This window comes from Trachypithecus francoisi, unplaced genomic scaffold, assembly GCF_009764315.1.
Source record: "Trachypithecus francoisi isolate TF-2019V2 unplaced genomic scaffold, Tfra_2.0 Lachesis_group12, whole genome shotgun sequence".
Classification (NCBI taxonomy): domain Eukaryota; kingdom Metazoa; phylum Chordata; class Mammalia; order Primates; family Cercopithecidae; genus Trachypithecus; species Trachypithecus francoisi.
This window is the reverse complement of record NW_022681457.1, coordinates 95,840,585-95,860,668: the sequence shown is the minus strand read 5'-3', so window position 1 is coordinate 95,860,668 and position 20,084 is coordinate 95,840,585. Positions and strand designations below refer to the sequence as shown.

The 20,084-nt window shown below is 52.2% G+C and overlaps 1 protein-coding gene across 8 annotated transcripts in view; it reads left to right on the top strand.

Annotated features, from left to right (window-relative positions):
- Positions 1–6,768: 6,768 nt before the first annotated feature.
- EPB41 (erythrocyte membrane protein band 4.1) overlaps positions 6,769–20,084 on the top strand; it is a 231,993-nt gene continuing 218,677 nt past the window's right edge. For 6 of the 8 annotated variants that reach the window (XM_033227467.1, XM_033227470.1, XM_033227469.1 and 3 more), the window contains exon 1: positions 6,769–6,915. Coding sequence is in view for 1 of the 8 variants with exons in the window: in XM_033227449.1 (XP_033083340.1) it covers positions 13,800–13,813 (14 nt within the window). In the remaining 7 variants the exon portion in view is untranslated. Of the gene's footprint in view, positions 6,916–13,757; positions 13,814–20,084 lie in introns of all 8 variants that reach the window. The other 2 variants (XM_033227449.1, XM_033227452.1) reach the window with 2 other exon arrangements.

The window sequence follows — 20,084 nt, the reverse complement described above, 5'->3', positions numbered from 1 at the left end:
GCACAGGTCTGGCTGTAAAAGGAGAAGTTCAGGATGTGTCCAACTGAACTGGCTGCTAATGGGCAACAGTAGACTGACAGCACTGCAGGAGCTCAGACAATAGACCAAAGACCAAAGACCATGGGAACTGTGGGAGTACAATTCAAGATGAGATTTGGGTGGGGGACACAGAGCCAAAGCATATCACAGGCCCAGGGGCAGTCCCACACTTGCATAGGCCCTATGAGGGACCTCAGCCTTGTGTTGACAAGGTCGCATGTTTCTGTACAGTTTGGAAAAGTAAACCATGTTAACCTCAGTGGAGTAAGCCCACTGTCTCCTTCTACTGTACTCCTCCTCGTTCCCACTGTGTCCTCACTCTGTTGCCAGGCTGGGGTGCAGTGGCACGATCTCAGCTCGCTGCAACCTTTGCCTCCTGGGTTCAAGCGATTCCCCTGCCTCAGCCTCCTGAGTAGCTGGGATTACAGGTATGCACCACCATATGCGGCTAATTTTTGTATTTTTAGTACAGATAGGGTTTCACCATGTTGGTCAGGCTGCCCTCGAACTCCTGACCTCAAGTGATCCGCCAGCCTCAGTCTCTCAAAGTGCTGAGATTACAGGCATGAGCCACCACGCCCGGCCACTTTCTGTATTCTTAACTTTTTTTGAGATGGAGTCTTGCTCTTTGGCCCAGACTAGAGTGCAGTGGTACAATCTCGGCTCACTGCAACCTCCACCTCCTGGGTTCAAGCGATTCTCCTGCCTCAGCCTCCTGAGTAGCTGGGATTACAGGTGCATGCCACCACCCCTGGCTAATTTTTGTATTTTTAGTAGAGATGGGGCTTCACCAGGTTGGTCAGGCTGGTCTCGAACTCCTGACCTCAGGTGATCCACCTGCCTTGGCCTCCCAAAGTGCTGAGATTACAGGCGTGAGCCACCGTGCCTGGCCTGTATTCTTAACTTTGCATTCTTTATCTTAAGAAGACCCCCTGTCCCAGACAAGCTTCAGGCCCCACAATCCTGGATCTGCCCACTGGATCCTCGTTTTTCCCAACTGCAAAGAGAGAATACAGGCTGTGAAATGGCTTCATAGGATGTAAGATGATCTCTTTTATTTTTTAAATTTGTATTTATTTTTGAGACAGGGTCCTGCTCTGTTGCCCAGGCTGGAGTGCAGTGGCACAATCACAGCTTACTGTAGCCTAGACCTCATGGGCTCAAGCGATACTCCATCTTAGCTTCCTGAGTAGTTGGGATTATAGGTACATGCCACAACATCTGGCTAATTTTTCATTTTTTTTTTTTTTTTTTTTTTTTAGAGATGGGGTTTCCTCACGTCGCCCAGGCTGGTCGTGAACTCCTGGGCTGAAGCACTCACCTTGCCTTGGTCTCCCAAAGTGTTGTGATTAAAGGTATAAGTCAGTGCTCCTGGCCTATTTTTAAAATTTATTTTTATTTATTAATTTTTTGAAGACTAGTCAAGTGCAGTAGTGAAAAGGAGGGAAAGAATAGAAGAAGGAGTTTGATCTGTAACTGACTGTGAATAATCAACTGAGATAATTCACTACTTTCAGGCCAGTATATTTTCATCTTTTTGACAGGGTCTCACTGGGTTGCCAGGCTGGTCTCAAGTGATCCTCCCTCTTCGCTTCCCAAAGTGCTGGGCTAACAGTTGTGAGACACCTCGCCTGGCCATTGATGATCTCTTTTAATCTTTTCAAAGTCCCCAGACAAGAAAAAAATGAAGAGCAAACATAAGGGACTTAGGGTTTCACAGCAAGTTGTGGCAAGCTGTGAGGCTGCAATCCAGGATAGCCCATTTGAAAGCCCCCCTTTCACTATCACCTCCTGCCTTGAGTGCGCACCTGTGCGCTCAAAGGCACCCGCCTTTCCCAGGAACTCAGCTTCTGGCAGCCTAGAAGGCTTAGCTCTGCACTTCCGCCCCAGCTGCTCCATGACCTCGAGGGGGCGGCAGACACGTGTTTCCCTCACCCTGGCACCTGCTCATTCCAGGTTTCAGAGTCCCACATAGCCAGAATCTCAGCTCTCCCCAAACACCTCTCCACCAGCTCTCTCCTGCCCCTCCCTGCAAACAGCGAGTACTGCCTTCAAGTCCCGGCTTTGTCATGTCCTGGCTATGTGATAGTGAGCAGATCACCTCACCTCCCTCTGCCTCATTTAACTCATCCATAAAACAGGGTCAGTGTTGCACCCGGCTATATAATACACCTTGTGAAAACAGGTCAGTGAAGTACCCGGCTATATAATACACCAACAATCATTGACAGCCATTGGGGTTTCAACAAGGCCTTCCAGAGATGTCACCTCCCCTGGGAAGGGGATCTCCTGATAGGATTGGCCCCTACTCCACGCTGCGGCAAAGCCGAGGAACTCCTAGGCAATGGGGCCTTTCAAGGCTCTTCAGTGTTCATTTGTTGGCATCCTCTGTGCCCATGCGTGGGCCCCTCCCTGGGCTACGTGTCTGACTTGGCTTTTTCTCCATCCCTACCAACCCCCACCTCTTCCTTGGAAGGGCTGTGCAAACTCTTTCCCACCTTGAGGTCTTCCTGAGGATTTTCCCCAAATTTCTTAACTTTTTTTTTTTAGTCTTTTCTTTTCTTCTTCTTCTTTTTTTTTTTTTTTTTGAGACAGAGTCTGTCTCTGTTGCCCAGGCTGGAGTGCAGTGGTGCCATCTCGGCTCACTGCAACCTCTGCCTCCCAGGTTCAAGTGATTCTCCTGCCTCAGCCTCCTGAGTAGCTGGGATTACAGGCACCCACCACCATGCCTGGCTAATTTTTTTGTATTTTCAGTAGAGACAGGGTATCACCATGGTTGGCCAGGCTGGTCTCGAACTCCTGACCTCATGTGATCCGTCTGTCTCGGCCTCCCAAAGTGCTGGGATTATAGGTGTAAGCCACTGCGCCCAGCCCCAAATTTCAAATGCATTCTCCTGGAGAAGGGTTGCTGACCCACTGCCTACCAATTTTCACTGTCTCCTTACCCATCCCTAAATGACTGCCAAACCCCAGTGCCCTCTATCTCAAAGATTCACTGACCATCCCCACATGTCTCTTCCCCCTGTGTCTTCACCTGGCATTTGAAGCCTTCCACAATTTGGTCTCATGATTCACCCTGTCCTTTAACTATCCCAGACCATTTTCTGTTCCCAGAGTACACCTTCACTATCCTACCTCCAACCCTTTGTGCAGGCTGTTCTTCCACCTGGAATGCCCTCTCTCATTTCCATCTAGTAAATTAGTCCTTAATGTCCAGCTGGGAGGTCACCTCCTCCAGGCAGTCTTCTTGACTCCCTCAGATGGAATCACTTTCCCCTCTCTGGGCTCTGGGCATACAATTGCTTTAGGCCTTCCTCATAGGAAGCCATGAGTAACAGCAGGAACATCCATTATTCACACTTTACAAATGCCTTTCCCTTCTAGTATCCCAGGCCGGGCCGGGAAAAGCAGGCAGGGTGAGAGCCATTACCTCATTTGACTGATGAGGAGACAGGCTAGGAGGAAGTCGTAAGCCCCGTAAATGGGGGAGTCAGGATTCAAACCGGAACGGCCACACCCCCTGCCTCAGGCCTGAGCGTCCTCTCCCTCTACCATTTCTTGTGGCCTGGTCTTGTGACTCTCTGTCCCTTTGTCAGTCTCAACTTTTAATAATATGCTCAATGAAGCGCTCCCACGTGTGCACTCCCCGCCCCCACCCCGTCTGTTCCTTGGCTTCTTTATCACCCACCTCAAGCCCATCTGAAGCTGGTGGGAGTGCCCAGGCTCTGGCAGGATAAGGAGTTCCTGGAGGTGCAGGCCTTCTCAGAGGAGGAGGGGGGAGACACAAACAGGTTCCTTCCCCCAGCCCCCAAGCTTATCAGTGCCCCACAGGTCCCAGGGAACTGAATGCTCAGCCGAGGGAGGAAAGCTGCCCCCTGCCTGTCACCTTCACACCCTCTATTACTTACCCGTCTCTACTAAAAATACACACACAAAAAAAAACATTAGCCGGGCGTGGTGGTCTGTGCCTGTAATCCCAGCTACTCGGGAGGCTGAGGCAAGAGAATTGCTTGAACCCGGGAGTCAGAGCTTGCAGTGAGCCGAGATCACGCCACTGCACTCCAGCCTGGCAACAGAGTGGGACTCCGTCTCACAAAAAAAAACAAGAGTGGTGTGACCTTGGCTTGCCACTTTAGCTCCCTGAGCCTCAGAAGCTCTTTAGAACATTTTTGGCTGTTAGGATTCAATAAGATAAAGTGAGCAAATGCTTGTAAAAGAACCAGGATTGCTAAATGTGAGTGAGTTCTTCAAGAGGTCACTCTGACAGAGGCATCTCAGGTAGCAAAGTGCTCCCTGCAGTCTGGGGATGGAGGTGAAGATTATGGTGTCACTGGCAGAGGCCCTGGGTCAGGGGGCCCGAAGTCCAGGCAGTGACAGCCTCCCCACTTCAGTGACTGACAAGGCCACACAAGGCCTTCACCCACACAAGCGCACAAGTCACCTCAATGAGAAACACACACACAGGAGGGCCATGGGACAGGGCAGAGCTCTCTAGGTCCCAGGGCCTGAGACCCAGGGGACAGCCTGTTTATAGGACACAGACAGACACAGATTCATACCCTCTATATAAACTCACAAACGTGGGCACACCCTCACAAGCACCAAAACACACCCCCCTACACATACACATACACACATGCACAGAAACAAGAGATACAGGATCACAAGCATATTCCCAAATGTACTCCCATGCACAAATTCAGCAACAGCCCTCCCTGGACACCCCAAACACACACACACACACACACACTCTCTCTCTCTCTTATCAGGCTGGGGCAGGCACTGGCACTGCTGAGTCACCCGCAGGCAGCTCAGCCCAACAGAGCTAGAGCCACGTGGCTGCCCCAGCAGGGAGGGGGCAGGGCCCATAGCAGCTCTTTAGAATCACCCCATCCACCTGACTGCTGGGGTTTTCCTTTCCCTAGCCCTGTGATTGAGTCAGGGGTGGGGATGGGATTGGGGGAGGAGCCACTGTTTGCAGAGGCCAAATTAAAGATTTGACAGCCTGCACTCTCCTGGGTGCATGAGTACGTGTGAGAGCAATTTAGAAATGCTGCTAGAGTCATTGCTATTTGAAATATATTTTCACATACTCTCATTTAATCATCACAACAGCTCTATATAAAGTTAGCACTATTATTAATCTCATTTTACCCCGGGGGTGGGGGGTGGGTGGCTTGTCCCAAGGCCCAAAACCCAGACTCACCTGCCTCCAAATCCCTATCTCAGAACCCCTGGGCAATACTGTCTGGTGGGCAGGTGTGATATAGGTAAGTGCAAGGTACATCAATGTGCTTGGGAGCCTGGTTGTGTGTGTGCCAGGCTTCCCCAGGGGATTCACAGGGATAGGGACTGAAAGGGTCTCAAGTGTCCTGATTTTTGGTCAAAGGATCCAACGCTTCTCTAATCCCTTGGAGCCCACCTCCCTCTATCAGAAAACATCTCCCAGGTCTAAGGGCTCAATCTGACCCTCCTCTGCTAGACTATGGGCTCCTTGAAGGCAGGAACCAGGGCCCTGAAGCCTCAAACAGGACCTGACTCAGAGAAGGCCTCAGTGAATTTGGAGCAGGGGGAGAGTCAGTCAATGTATGACTTTTAATTCAGTTATATATCAATATAACAATAACATCAATAATTATAATAAATGCTACCACTTATTGGATGCTTACTCTGGGACTGGCACTGTTCTTAGCACTTGACATGGATTCTTTCATTCAATTCTTGCCACAACCCTTGAGGAAAATACTTTTATTAACCCCACTTTGCAGAGGACGAAACTGGCTTGGAGAGAGTTAGTAACTCACCCAAAGTAACTCAGGAAGTGGCAGCGCTGGGGATTGGAACATGGGAAGTCGAGTTAGTAGGAAGATCACTTTAGTAGGAAGATCACTACACTCAGAGGAAGGCAGCTTTGTCCTCAGCGAGCCTCAGTTTGCCATATTTGTCCAAAGAAAGGATTAGTTTTCCATAGTGCTCTGGCCTGGAATATTCTATGATCCTATGATTCTGTGATGAAGAGCTTTTGAAGTGTCAGGGTTGGTTTTGAAATGAAAGCGGCCACTCTGCGGGGTGGTGAGCTTCCTGACATGGGCATATGTAAGCCAGCCCAGGCCTGAAATGGGAGGGAGGGAATGAGTCTTCGGCCAGTGACCATGGAAGCCCCTGCCAGTGTTGATGGAATGGACCATCAGGAGGGGAAAAGTCACTGAGAAGAGTGGCAAGGCGGGCATGACAGGATCCAGAACTCGCATTTACGGAACGCCTACTGTGTACTAGGACCTATGCTTGACATTTAACTTACATCGCTAATTCTCAGGAAAACATTGTAATATTTATGGTTGAGGAAATTCAGATCCAGAGAAGTGACTTGTTCAAGGTCAAGCCTGACGAAGTAGTAGGACAGGTGATCCAGGTAAGTCTCCTCAGGGTCACTTCCCTAGATCCCCTCTGACCAACTCCTCTACCTAGTACCCTTAGGGGCAGTACCACGTGTCAAATTGCTTCACACTTTTGTCATATGACGTCACATCAGTCAATCCAGGAAGTCCCTGCCCTTCCCTCCCCTGACCTCTGGGGTCTATCAAAGCAGCCCCCGGCTCAGTGTCCCCCGGACCAGGCCACACCTGCAGCCCCCGCCCCTTCCCAGCTGCGACTCTCGCACTCCTCTGCCCCGGCCTCCTCCTCCCCGCCCCGCTGATCGGCAGTTGCCTGCGCCAATCAGAGGGCCTAGCGGGCGGGGCGGGGCCTCACGATGGAGTTGCCCTGTCAGTGCAGGTGGAGGCCCCGGCGGGGCAAAGTGGCAGGAACCTCTTAAAGGGCGAGAGCGGCGCGGAGCCAGAACGCGGTCAGGCCCAGTCCCCGCCGCACCCAGCCCAGGTGAGCCTGGACCACCTGGGGGGCGACCCTCGGTCCCCGGGAGGGACAGGGTGAGGGACAGAAGAACCCACCCCCAAGGGCTCGGACCGTCCCGGGAGAGGCGAGACCAGGGTCGAAGGGTCCGGGATTGAGGGGTTCCGGGGGTCCCGGATTTCAGAATCCGAACTTAGGGTCCAAAGGAGTCTGGGCGTCTTAAAGTTCGGGGTGCAGGGAGGGGCGTGGGAGTCTGGAGAGGGGGTCCGGGAGCTCGGATCCGGAGCTAGACACGTCCGGGTCCGGCCGGTCCTGGTTGTCTGGGGCGGGGGTCCTGGGTTCGGTGTCCCCGGGCGAGTCCCTGCAGGGCGGCGCAGTCCCCGACCGCCCCCCAGCCCCGCCTTGCCCGGCCCCGCATGCTCCTGCCGGGCCCGCAGCAGCGCTGGAGCGGGCGGGCGGCGCGCAGAGGGAGGGGGCGCCAGGGCCTGGAGCCCCGCGCCCCGCTCCGACCCTTACGTAACTGACTTTGAGTTTCCGGACCCAGGGACCCGCGAGCTGGGGCGCCGGCTGTGCCCGCCAGGGTGGCCCCCCCGGCCGCCGCGCCAGCCCCACACCCTCCCTGCCAGGCTTGGTCTAGGGCACTTCCCTCTGTCTGGGTCTCCTGGGTCTCTCTGTCCGGTTCAGGCTCCGGTTCGCTCTCATCCCTGGGTTCCCTGTCTCTCTCATCTGTCGTCTCTGTTTGGCTGTCTCTTCCTGTCTCTGTCCTCTGTCTTTCCTCAAGAATTGTCTCGCCCTCACCTATACTTCCTGGCAGGCCCCACCTCTTCAGGGTGGGACAGGACCCCTCCTCTCCAGCTAGTTGGAGCCAGGGAACTGTCCAGACCAACCCGAGCCCGAGCTCGCTCCAGAAGTGGGGAGGGGAGAGGAGGGTTGGGGAAGGTGATTCCAGGACCCACAGCTCCTGGGTTCTGGAACGGACGACCCCCTCTCCGCCTCTCCTCCAGAAGGAGGAGGCTTGGACAGAGCCTCGTTGGGGCTGGGCTTAAGGCAGCTGGGAGTCCCTGTGAGAGCTGCCTAGTGTCTCGTCAGGGTCAGGTCCTCAGCTATTGAAGGGGAGCGGGAGGAGTTGGGGAGGGGCCAGAGCACTGGCACGCGCCCCGGAGCTTCAGCAAGCGCCCTACCGCCACCAAGTTCCAGGCCGGGAGGATGGTCTTGGTAGGAGGCTGGGTGGGGAAGAGATCAGCAGGGGGAGGCCCAAGGGACTTCTGCATGTTGGGGAGGGGGGTGGGGATATAGAATGACAGACCCACAAGTCTAAGGAGCACCCACTGGGGTCACTCCCTGCCTTGAATTCTCTCCTGAGTGTCAGACCGACACTTCAGAAATAACTGTAAATAAGGCGTTAAAGCAGGTGTGAGGTGGGAATTATTAATTCTTTTTTTTTCTTTTGAGACAGTCTTGCTCTGTCGCCCAGGCTAGAGTGCAGTGTCCTGATCTCGGCTCACTGCAAGCTCCACCTCTCCTGTTCAAGCCATTCTCCTGTCTCAGCCTCCTGAGTAGCTGGCACTACAGTCACCCGCCACCACGCCCAGCTAATTTTTTGTATTTTTAGTAGAGACGGGGTTTCATTGTGTTAGCCAGGATGGTTTCCATCTCCTGACCTCGTGAGCCACTGCATCTGGCCGGGAATTATTAATTCTAAGCACGGAGAAACTTTGAGCAAGGAGGTAGGAGGTTTGAGAAGAAAGGGAGCCAGAAGCTGAAAGGAGCAGAGGGAGGGAGGAAAGGGGACATCCAGTGCCTGGTAGGCTCTTCACACAGCAGAACTGGGTTGAATCCTGACCCTTCCACTTTCCTGCTGTGTGACCCTGTATGAGTCACTTTACCTCTCTGAGTCCCAGGCTGGTCCTTTGTCAGTAATCTGGACCTTGCAGGCATAAGCAGCATCAAATAAAGCAACGTGTATGCAGACCAGAATGGTAGCTGGTCTGATAGCAGGCCGGTAGTGTGTTTTAAGAAGGGAATGGAGTGGGGAAGCCCTGAGGTTTCCACTGTATGTACAGGAGAGCCAGGCACCACCTGCCAGGTCCCAGCAACATGGGGCATGGGTGGAGTGCCTGGGTGTGTGGGTGGTACTCATTAAGGCCAGGAGGCCCCACACCCGGCTGTCTCCTGATTGGCCCATCCATCCACCTCCTAGACCAGGGCTGGCCTCCCTCCTGTAGGCCCCAGGTGCCAACAGAAGTTCCCACCCAGGCTGCCTTACTCCCCAGACCAGTGTGGGTGGAGACATGGCAGGGCAGGGCCAGCACCCTCTCTGCAGAATGGACCATGGCCAGGAGCCTGGCTGGCCGTGCTGGGCAGGAACATCCATCTAGCTAGGAAGATGCTGACACTGTGCAGTCCCCATGGAGGTCCAGACCTCTGTTGGCTGAAGCTGAGCCCAGCTGATGGAACCTAGGCTGCAGGGTGAGACAGAGGCTGGGGTGGGAGTGAGGAGGGGAGATGCAAGGAGAGACTTCTGGAGAGGAAGCCTGAGCAGAGGTGTGGAACCAAACCGAATTTCATTTGGTTATTCTCTAAGCCTTTCCTGAGCACGTATTGTGCACCATATACAGGTCTGCCAGCCACAGAGCTGAGCAGGATACTCACAGAGGGCTCATCGTAGAGTTATGGTGGCCTGAGATTTGTTAGGTGTTTGCAGAATGGGTCTGTACAACAGTTCCTGGGGATAGGGGAGTTCAGAATTTTCCCAGGGCCTAAGATTTTGATATTTAATTTTAATTTAATTTAATTTAATTTTTTTGAGACAGAGTCTCACTCTGTTGCCCAGGCTGGAGTGCAGTGGCACAATCTCTGTTCACTGCAACCTCTACCTCCTGGGTTCAAGCGATTCTGTTGCCTCAGCCTCCCAAGTAACTGGGATTATAGGCGCCTGTCACCATGCCCGGCTAATTTTTTTATTTTTAGTAGAGATAGGGTTTCACCATGTTGGCCAGGGTGGTCTTGAACATCTGACCTCAGGTGATCTGCCCACCTTGGTTTCCCAAAATGCTGGGATTACAGGCATGAACCACCGTGCCTGGCTGATTCTGATATTAAAGGGGGGGTGGGATTCCACTCCTTTATAGTCTGTGGGCTAGTCACTTTTCTCCCTGGGTTTCAGTTTCCCTTTCTGTGAAATGAGCATGGGAGATAAGTCTAAAGTCTCTATGGGTCTTCCAGCACCTATTACTATAGCCTCAGGACCTGGTTTGGGACTTAGTCTACCCTCTACCCTCACCCCACGTGAGGGGATAGGGTGGAGCAAGATGAAGGCAGAGTATCATGGGCCCACAAGTCCTGTTCTTGGCCTCTGTTCTCTAATCATAATTATAGCCACTGCCTGTTAAGCATTTACTATGCACAACATTCTGTCCTAAGCATTTAATATGCTGCATTAACTCATTCAATCCTTACAACCTCATGAGGGAAATATTATCCCTGTTTTGCAGGAGTTTAGGGAGCTGAACAGACTTGACCAAAGTCACAATGCTGGGAAGTGGCCGAGCTGGGATTTGAACTTAGGTTCAACTCCAAAGCCCAGACTTAACTAAGTTAAACTCCACCCCATGGGTACTGAGGTGCCCACATTGCTCAGCCCTTACCTATGGAACTGTTTGACCCCTACTGGAGCAAGCTCTGAGCTCTGGGATGTTGAGGCTGGGGAGCTGGGGAACGAGCTGTGCTGCCTTTGTTGGGTGGCCCCTGGGCCCAGCATAGAGAGAAAGGGGCAGAGGGAGCAACCTCCAGGTCAGCCAGGGCCCACTAGGGGTATCCCCAGAGGGGCAGCCCCACCCAGCTACTGCCCAGGTGCCAGACCGGGCACTGAAAGGCAACCTTGGGTATGTGGCCAACTTTGGACCTCAGTTTCGCCATCTGTAAAGCATGGACTTAAATGAGGGTAGACACTCCTTGACCGCCGGGTTAAGTGGTCGAGGTCAGTAATAGGATAAAGGGTTAGAGGAAGGCTTGGAGTGACAGTGACTGAGCCTGTGAAGGAAGAGTTTGGATCAGGAACAGCTTGGATCCTGTGCCAGCTGTTTGACAGGTATTTCAGATGAATAGACTGAGGTTGGAGAGGTGCAAAGGCTGGTCTGCGGCTGTGCAGCCAGTGCCCTAGAGACTGAAGGGAAACAAATCAAGGGAAAACCCAGAGAACAAAACCCAGGCAGATATGAGCTAGAATCCGGGGTTGGCCACTTCACTAGGCTTGGAGGTGTGAAGTGGCATCCCTGAGGACACAGGAGTCCCTTCACCTCACTGTCCTCATCTTTAAAGTGGGAGTAGTAACAGTTTCTCCTTTGTCCACTTGCTGGGTTGTTGTGAAGGTTAAAGGAGATGAGGCATTTGTAAAATCAGGTGAGAATGTGATTGCTGGTCATTTTTCAGTCCAAAGCTGCAGTTCTGGGTTTGTGTTTGTGATGGTGGGGGCATTTCTGACAGCTCCTCTGTTGAGATGCTTTATCCAGGGGGAATGCTGGAGAGAAGCCCTAAGAATAACACCACCGGCCGGGTGCAGTGGCTCATGCCTGTAATCCCAGCATTTTGGGAGGCGAGGGTGGGCGGATCACCTGAGGTCAGGAGTTCGACACCAGCCTGGCTAACATGGTGAAACCCTGTCTCTACTAAAAATACAAAAAATTAGCCGGGCGAGGTGGCAGGAGCCTATAATCCCAGCTACTCGGGATACTGAGGCAGGAGAATCGCTTGAACCCAGGAGGCAGAGGTTGCAGTGAGCCAAGATCGCGCCACTGCACTCCAGCCTGGGCAATAAGAACGAGACTCTGTCTCAAAAAAAAAAAAAAAAAAGAGAATACACCACCGTTTATTGCGCAGTTGCCGGTACCCGGCATTGTACTCAACTTCACCTCTCACTGTCTCATTAACCCCCTATAGCAACTTTGTCAGGTAGGTCACCCATGCTGGGTCCCTCTGAAACCCATGCCAACAGCCCCTGTAATGACAATAGCAAACGCTTCTGAACAGTTTACTGTGTGCCAAGCATCCTTCCAGATGTATTACATGTATTAACCCATGTTAATCCTCACATCAACCCTGTGAGGTGAATACTGATACTATCTCCAGTTTGCGGATGAATAAATGAGGCATCGACAAGTAAAAATGAGGCTGGGTGTGGTGGCTCAAGCCTATAATCCCAGCACTTTGGGAGGCCGAGGGGGGCAGATCACCTGAGGTCAGGAGTTTGAGAGCAGCCTGACCAATATGATGAAACCCCATCTCTACTAAAAATACAAAAATTAGCCGGGCCTGGTGGCATGCACTTATAATCCCAGCTACTTGGAAAGCTGAGACAGGAGATTCGCTTGAACCAAGGAGGCGGAGGTTGCAGTGAGCCGAGATCGCATCATTGCACTCCAGCCTGAGCAAGAGGGAAACTCCGTCTCAAACAAACAAACAAACAAAACAAAACGGCCCCAATGTCACAAAAGGTAGAGCCATAAGTAGTGAAGTCAGAATTTTCCCACGTTCTCTTTTTTTTTCTTTCTTCTTTTTTTTTTTTTTTTTTTTTTTGAGACGGAGTCTTGCTCTGCCACCCAGGCTGGAGTGCAGTGGCCGGATCTCAGCTCACTGCAAGCTCCGCCTCCCGGGTTTACGCCATTCTCCTGCCTCAGCCTCCCGAGTAGCTGGGACTACAGGCGCCCGCCTCGTCGCCCGGCTAGTTTTTTGTATTTTTAAGTAGAGACAGGGTTTCACCGTATTAGCCAGGATGGTCTTGATCTCCTGACCTCGTGATCCGCCCGTCTCGGCCTCCCAAAGTGCTGGGATTACAGGCTTGAGCCACCGCGCCCGGCCTTCTTTCTTTCTTTTACTTGTCTTTTCTTTCTTTCTTTTTTTTTTGAGACAGCGTCTTACTCTGTTGTCCAGGCTGGAGTGTAGTGGTGCGATCTTGGTTCACTGCAACCTCTGCCTCCCAGGTTCAAGCAATTCTTGTGCCTTAGCCTCCTGAGTAGCTGCGATTATAGGCACCTGCCACCATTCCTGGCTAATTTTGTATTTTTGGAGATGGGGTTCCACCATGTTGACCAGGCTGGTCTCGAACTCCTGACTTCAAGTGATTTGCCTGCCTCGGCCTCCCAAAGTGCTGTGATTGCAAGTGTCAGGTTCTTTTATTCTGAGACAAGGTCTCACTCTATTGCCCAGGCTAGAGTACAATGGGGTGATCACGGCTCACCGCAGCCTGGACTCCTGGGCTCAAGGGAGCCTCCTACCTAGGCCTTCCGAGTAGCTGGGACTACAGCGGCGTGCCACCACACCCAGCTAATTTTTGTATTTTTTATAGAGATGGGGTTTCCCCATGTTGTCTAGGCTGGTCTTGAACTCCTGAGCTGAAGCACGCCTCCCACCTCAGCCTCCCAAAGTGCTGGGATTATAGGTGTGAGGCACCATGCCCGGCTGGCTTAGGTTCTTAAAGTCTCCTCCTTGATGCAGTCATCACAGTTGTAATTCAATAGTTATTTACATGATTGTCTCCTCACTGCACTGTAGGCTCCATAAGGGCAGGGGCCATGTCTGTCTTCTTCAGGCTGCATCCCCAACCCCTGGCACACAGCAGGTGCTCAGTTCATGTTTGTTCACAGGGACACTGCTGCTTCTAGTGGACTGAGCCCTGGCGGCCTGATGAGCTGAGGGTGGATTATCAGATTATTGCTGACTAGGTTGTCTGCCCCAGCAAGACCCCAGAGGCAGAGGGAGGGCAGGGTTCCCTCCTGGCCCAGGCCCTAGCTGAAGAAGGGGCCCCACAGGACTTTTTCTTTGGCTGTGCTGTGTGTCTCACTGCTGTCCTTTGCTTCCATGTGCCACTGCGGTGATGGCTCCATGGCCTCTCCCGGACTGGCTGCGTGACCCCGATGGCTGCTTCTGGGTGAGTAATGGTTTGACTTAACGACTGCTACGTGAGCTGATTTTAATGCATGTCCTGTGGCTCTGAGGCCACTGGGAGGTGTAAAGAGAGGCCCGGAGGTAGGGGCAGAAATGCTGAGAGGGCACTCTGTGAAGTTAGGATCCTACCACAAGCAGGGCCTACCAATTAAACATACTGGGTGCTGATTTTTTGGTCACATGCTACAGTGCAAAGGTCTTTGGGGCAGACTGGGCTGGAATAGAATCCTTTTTCTGTCACTTACAGGTGGGTGATTCTTTGCATCTCAGTTTCACATCTGCAAAATAAGAATATGAATACTTATGGGACACAAGTGTATTTGTTCTTTCGTGTAAGCCCCACAAGGGCAGGGATTTTTTGTTCATCTGTTCACTGCTGTATCTCCAGCACCTAGAGTATAGTAGCACATAGTAGGTGCTCATTGAATGTTTCCAAAGGAATGAACATATTTATTGATGGTTTACGGTGTGCCTATCAATGTGCTTTGTATTGGATTAAATGGCTAATGGACAAAAGGGGCCAGCATGATAGGGGCTCAGTGATGTGAATTCCCTATCTATTTTCTATCTATAGATAGTGACGTGAATTCCCTATTTTCTATCTATAGATAGTGATGTAAATTCCCTATCTATTTCCTCAATAGACTGTGACTTTCTTGGGGATCAGGGCTCTGGTAAAGTGAGCTCTGGGTCTTCTGAACTTAGTAAGGGGCCAAGAACCAAGCATGTATCAATTAGCACAGAGAGCGGCCTGGCAACTGGACTTCCTGGAGAGGGAGTGACAGAGCCTCTAGTTTTCATCAGAAGAGAGGCAGCTGGGAAGATCTGGGGCAGAAATTGGAGGGATGAGGAGGGACTCTGCCCTTCTAGTACTGCCACTTTTCCTTATCCAGGTGTGACTCTGGACAAGGCATGCTCTTCTCGTGAGTCTTGGAGACCTCATCTGTGATGTACATATCACAACACATACGTGTGGGAAGGAGTTGATGAGAAGAGCGCAGCACAGGGCCCCATTTGGTAACTTCCCAGCCCTGGGCTCATCCTGGGATTCTGGGAGGGGACTATGTGTTCCTCTTTCTGGCTCATTTCTCCTACTTCTAACTTCTCACCCAGCTGGGACTGGAATCGCAGGAGCCCCTGAACTTCCCAGCAGGCTGGCCAGGACCCTGGGACAAGGGTTGGGCTCTGCCTGGTGTGGGAGGAGCTGAGTGGAGGTTCCAGCTCAGCCACTCTTGCTGTGTGACTTGGTTCTGTAACCCCTTCTCTGCCTCAGTTGCCTTACCTGTAAAGTAGGGTTATGAAAAGACACCTCCCTTGAAGAATTATTTAATTAGAAAATAGGTGGATTAGGCATTATTATCCATATTCCTATTTGGCTCTGGCTGAGGCGACTCTAGGGAGGGCCCTGGAGAATTACATCCCACCGTGGCCCAGGGAGCCTGGGACTTGCTAGTCATCATGTGTATTATTGCCATTTATTGGCTATTTCTTATGGGCTGGGCTGGTTTTGTGCTATTTCAGACACATTATCTCATGCATTCCTCCCAGTGACCTAGGAGACCCATTGAAGCAGGCATTATTATCCCCGCTTCATGGCACTGGGTAAGCCAAATGAGTCACCCAGAATCCCACAGTTCTTTAGGGGTACAGCTGGGGCTCCGAACCAAGCCTGCTCACTCCAGGGCCCAAATTCTTTTTTTTGTTGTTGTTTTTTGATGGAGTCTCACTCTGTGCCCCAGGCTGGAGTGCAGTGGTGCAATCTTGGCTCACTGCAACCTCCACCTTCTGGGTTCAAGCAATTCTTCTGTCTCAACCTCCCCAGTAGCTGGGACTACAAGCATGTGCCACCATCCCTGGCTAATTTTTGTATTTTTAGTAGATGGGGGTTTCACCATATTCGTCAGGCTGGTCTGGAACTCCTGACCTCAGGTGATCAACCTGCCTCGGCCTCCCAAAGTGCTGGGATTACAGGCGTGAGCCACCGAGCCCGGCCCTAAGGCCCAAATTCTATTATTATTATTTTTTTTTTGAGACGGAGTCTCGCTCTGTCGCCCAGGCTGGAGTGCAATGGCCGGATCTCAGCTCACTGCAAGCTCCGCCCCCTGGGTTTACACCATTCTCCTGCCTCAGCCTCCCAAGTAGCTGGGACTACAGGCGCCCGCCACCTCGCCCGGCTAGTTTTTTTGTATTTTTTAGTAGAGATGGGGTTTCACCGTATTAGCCAGGATGGTCTCGATCTCCTGACCTCGTGATCCGCCCGTCTCGGCCTCCCAAAGTGCTGGGATTACAGGCTTGAGCCACCGCGCCCGGCCCAAATTCTTAATGTGAAACTCTCCTATCTCTCTCAAGGAGGTAGAGTGCACATCTAAATTCTCTGTCTATCGCTAGTGACCAGTACAGGGCTGGTGGGAGCTACTGGCGTGTTCGTCGGATGAATAAATTCACACACACACACTGCACCCCCACCCAGGCCTGTTGCTGTAAGAGTTTTAAAGAGAAAAGATAACAGAAAACAGGAGAAGGCTGGACAGCTTGCTGCTTGAGGGTCAGACAGACCTGGCTTTGAATCTCACATCTATTGTTTACCAGCTGTGTGACCTTAGGCAAGATATCTAACCTCTTGGAGCCTCAGTTTTCTTACCTGTAAAATGGGGAAAATAAAAGAACCTACCTACCTCTTAGGCTTCTTGTGAGGATTAAATAATGAGGCACATGGTGAGCATTCAACAAATAGTAGCAATGGTTGTCGTTATTATAATTATGAATATGATTTGGGGATTATAAAGATGTTCCTCTTCGGACGGGAGAGACCAGATCTGGGAGAGAACTTCTGGGGACAGGTGGATAGCAGCCTAGTCTGACAGACTCCTGAAGGCCTGTGAAGGGAGGGAGGTGGCTTCATGGAAGTAAGAATGTACCTCCGTTTCCTAGTCATCTGCTTTTCCTCTATGTCAGGCCCTGTGCTGGGCATGGGGCCCAAAGATGAATCTGTGTAGTCCTTCCCCACCTTCCCCACTAGGAGCTTGGAGTCTAGTTGGGAAGAAGGATACAGAAACCACCAACACCACCTTTATTGAATAGGTGTTCTTATGTAGAGGGCAGGAAAAAAGACATTCTTAGTCGAAGGAACTGCCTGTGCCAAGGTACACAGCCATGACCTGCACTTGGGGAAATGCAGCTGAAGAGATAGGCTCATGACAGTGAGGAGGACTTGACCCATGGCAATGGGGAGTCACTGGATAGTAAGTAGGGAGGGGCAGGGACAGGGGCAGGGGGAACTGTTCAGGTGAGAGATGCCGAGATCTTGGGCTGGGGACTGTGCCATGGGATGGGGAGCAGGGAGCCATGTGAAGTCTGTTTAGGAGGCAGAGCCAGCAGGGCATGATAATGAACTGCAGTGGCAGGGAGGAGAGGAGAGGGCCAGAGGGAGATCTTTTTTTTTTTTTTTGAGACGGAGTCTCGCTCTGTCGCCCAGGCTGGAGTGCTGTGGCCAGATCTCGGCTCACTGCAAGCTCCGCCTCCCGGGTTCACGCCATTCTCCTGCCTCAGCCTCCCGAGCAGCTGGGACTACAGGCGCCCACCACCTCGCCCGGCTAGTTTTTTGTATTTTTTAGTAGAGACGGGGTTTCACCGTGTTAGCCAGGATGGTCTCGATCTCCTGACCTCGTGATCCACCCGACTCGGCCTCCCAAAGTGCTGGGATTACAGGCTTGAGCCACCGCGCCCGGCCCAGAGGGAGATCTTGAGGCCTGGGGCCAGTGGGGCCCACTGGAGTCTCTGCCTGAGGGACATATCTGGGAGGAGGAGGCACAGCTGGGTTGAGGGTAAAAGCTATTTAGCTGCTCTCACTACCTTTCCCCTCAGCTTAGGCAGCAGCTATGCCTGAGCTGAACACTGGGGCAAGGCCTGTGGCCACCAGGGCCCAGGGCACCCACTCCTATCTTGGGGGTCCCTTGTGGTGACCCTGGTAGGTCTGGTAGGGATGAGACCTCTTTGGGGTGGGAGCCAGGCAGGAGCTGTGTGGTGCAGAAAAGCCCTGGGTTCTAGACCTACCAGTGTTATTGAGTGTCTGTGCAACCTCAGGAATCGCCAGGCCTGGTGGCTCACACCTATAATCCCAACACTTTGGTGAGGCTGAGGCAGGAGGATCACTTGTGCCCAGGAGTTCAAGACAAGCCTAGGGAACATGGAGCAACCCCATCTCTACAAAAAATACAAAAATCAGCTGGGCATTGTGCATGTGCCTGTCATTCCAACTACACAAGAGGCTGAGGTGGGAGGATCCCTTGAACCCAGGAGGTCAAGGGTGCAGTGAGCTGTGATTGCACATTTATACTCCAGCCTACTTGACAAAGTGAAACCCCTGTAGGTAGGAAGATCGGAAGGAAGGAAGGAAGGGAGGGAAGGGAAGGAAAGGAAGGAAAAGAAAGAAAGAAAGGAAGGAGAAGAAAAAAGAAAAGAAAAAAAAGAAAGAAGGTACTCCTATCACTCCCTCTCTCTTGCCCTCCTTTTCCTTGCCTTGAGAGTGAGAATAAGAAAATCTGTTTTGCTTGCCTCGAAGATTCAGTGATAAATAAAATACAACTAAAGGCAGTAAACATTTATTGAGAACTGACGGGCTAGGTTCTGGGGGCACAAAGGTGACTCACGCAGTGTTCCTGCTCCTTAAGGACGAACTGCCATGTGAGAGTGAGCCCAGGGGAGCAGGTGGTTAACTCAGGCGCATCAACGGGAAAAGAGCTAGGCTGGGCTTTGAAGGATGAGTAAGAGCTCTCTAAGTAGGCAATGGTGGGGACAACTTTCTAGGTATAGGGAATGGCATGTGCAAAGGCTCAAGCCTGCATACTGTGCTCAGGATAGAAGAGCACTGTCGTTGGTGTGGCTGGAGCACAAAGGGAGAGGCAGGCAGTGACAGGGGATGAGGCTGGTCAGGGAAGTAAGGCCCACGTCAGGCAGGGCTTTGGGGATGTAACTGGCTCCCCTCTCCTTCCTGCACCCTCACAACTGCCTGTTCTGCTCAGAGAGACTGCCAGGGCCTTCCCATGCTGCTCCTCCCCTTGAGTTCCCACCTTCTCCCCTCCTCTCCACCACCCCAGCCCATTCAAGTGGCTGCCTCTCTTAGGAGTCAATAACCTGGCTGCCCTGCCAGCCCTGCCATTGAAAAGCCATGTGGCCTCTAGTCACTCACTTGCCCTGTCTACCTCAGTTTCCGCCTCAGTAAAGTGGGAACAGCAAGCTTTCCTCCCAGAGAAGGGCGGAGGCTTCAATGAGATAATCTCCACAAATGGCCTGGCCCAATGTCTGTAAGTATTGGGCACCCATAAACAGGAGCTAATTAAGCCATCATTATTTGGACTCCTCAATCTTCTTGATCCCGCCCACTGCTTCCCCTTTACCTCTCCTGGCAGCCCATTCTAGCCAAGAAAAGAAGGAAAATATAAAGAAACAAACCCGGCCGGGCGTGGTGGCTCACACCTGTAATTCCAGCACTTTGGGAGGCCGAGGCAGGCGGATCACCTGAGGTCGGGAGTTTGAGACCAGCCTGACCAACATGGAGAAACCCTGTCTTTACTAAAAATACAAAATTGGCCGGGCATGGTGGCACATGCCTATAATCTCAGCTACTGGGAGGCAGGAGAATCACTTGAACCTGGAAGGCAGAGGTTGCTGTGAGCTGAGATCGTGCCATTGCACTCCAGCCTGGGCAACAAGAGTGAAACTTCGTCTCAAAAAAAAAAAAAAAAAAGAAGAAACCAGCCCGTCTTCAGAGGGGTCCTGGCCCACTGCCAAGCTGGCGCCCCTCCTGCCCCTTGCCTGCCTCGGCCTTGGGCCCCAGGATTCTCAGTCCTGAGGCCTGGGCACTCTCCCACTTCCTGCACTAGAGGCCCTGCCCTGGCTGGAGGCCAAAGCCAGCAGCAGCCTTGAAACAGGACACATATTTAGAAAATAGAAAATAGATAGCTTTTTTTTTAATCCACCCCCTCTGGGAGTGGATAAGGAAGCCCTTTTTTTCTGGTACTTGTGAGAAGAGTGTGATGTTCAGTATTTCTGGAGGTCTGGTGGCCAGGGTAGAGCTGGATCCCTCAGCCTTCTGGATCATGCAACAGACGCTAGCCACCAAGTCCCTTATGGAACAGACACAGGGAGCCGCAGATCAGAGCAAGTGTCTGTTGGAGCAAGGTCGCACAGTAGAAGCCCAGGTCTCCAGACGCCCTGTGCACTGTCCCATAGATGCATGTGGTGCAGTGGTCTTG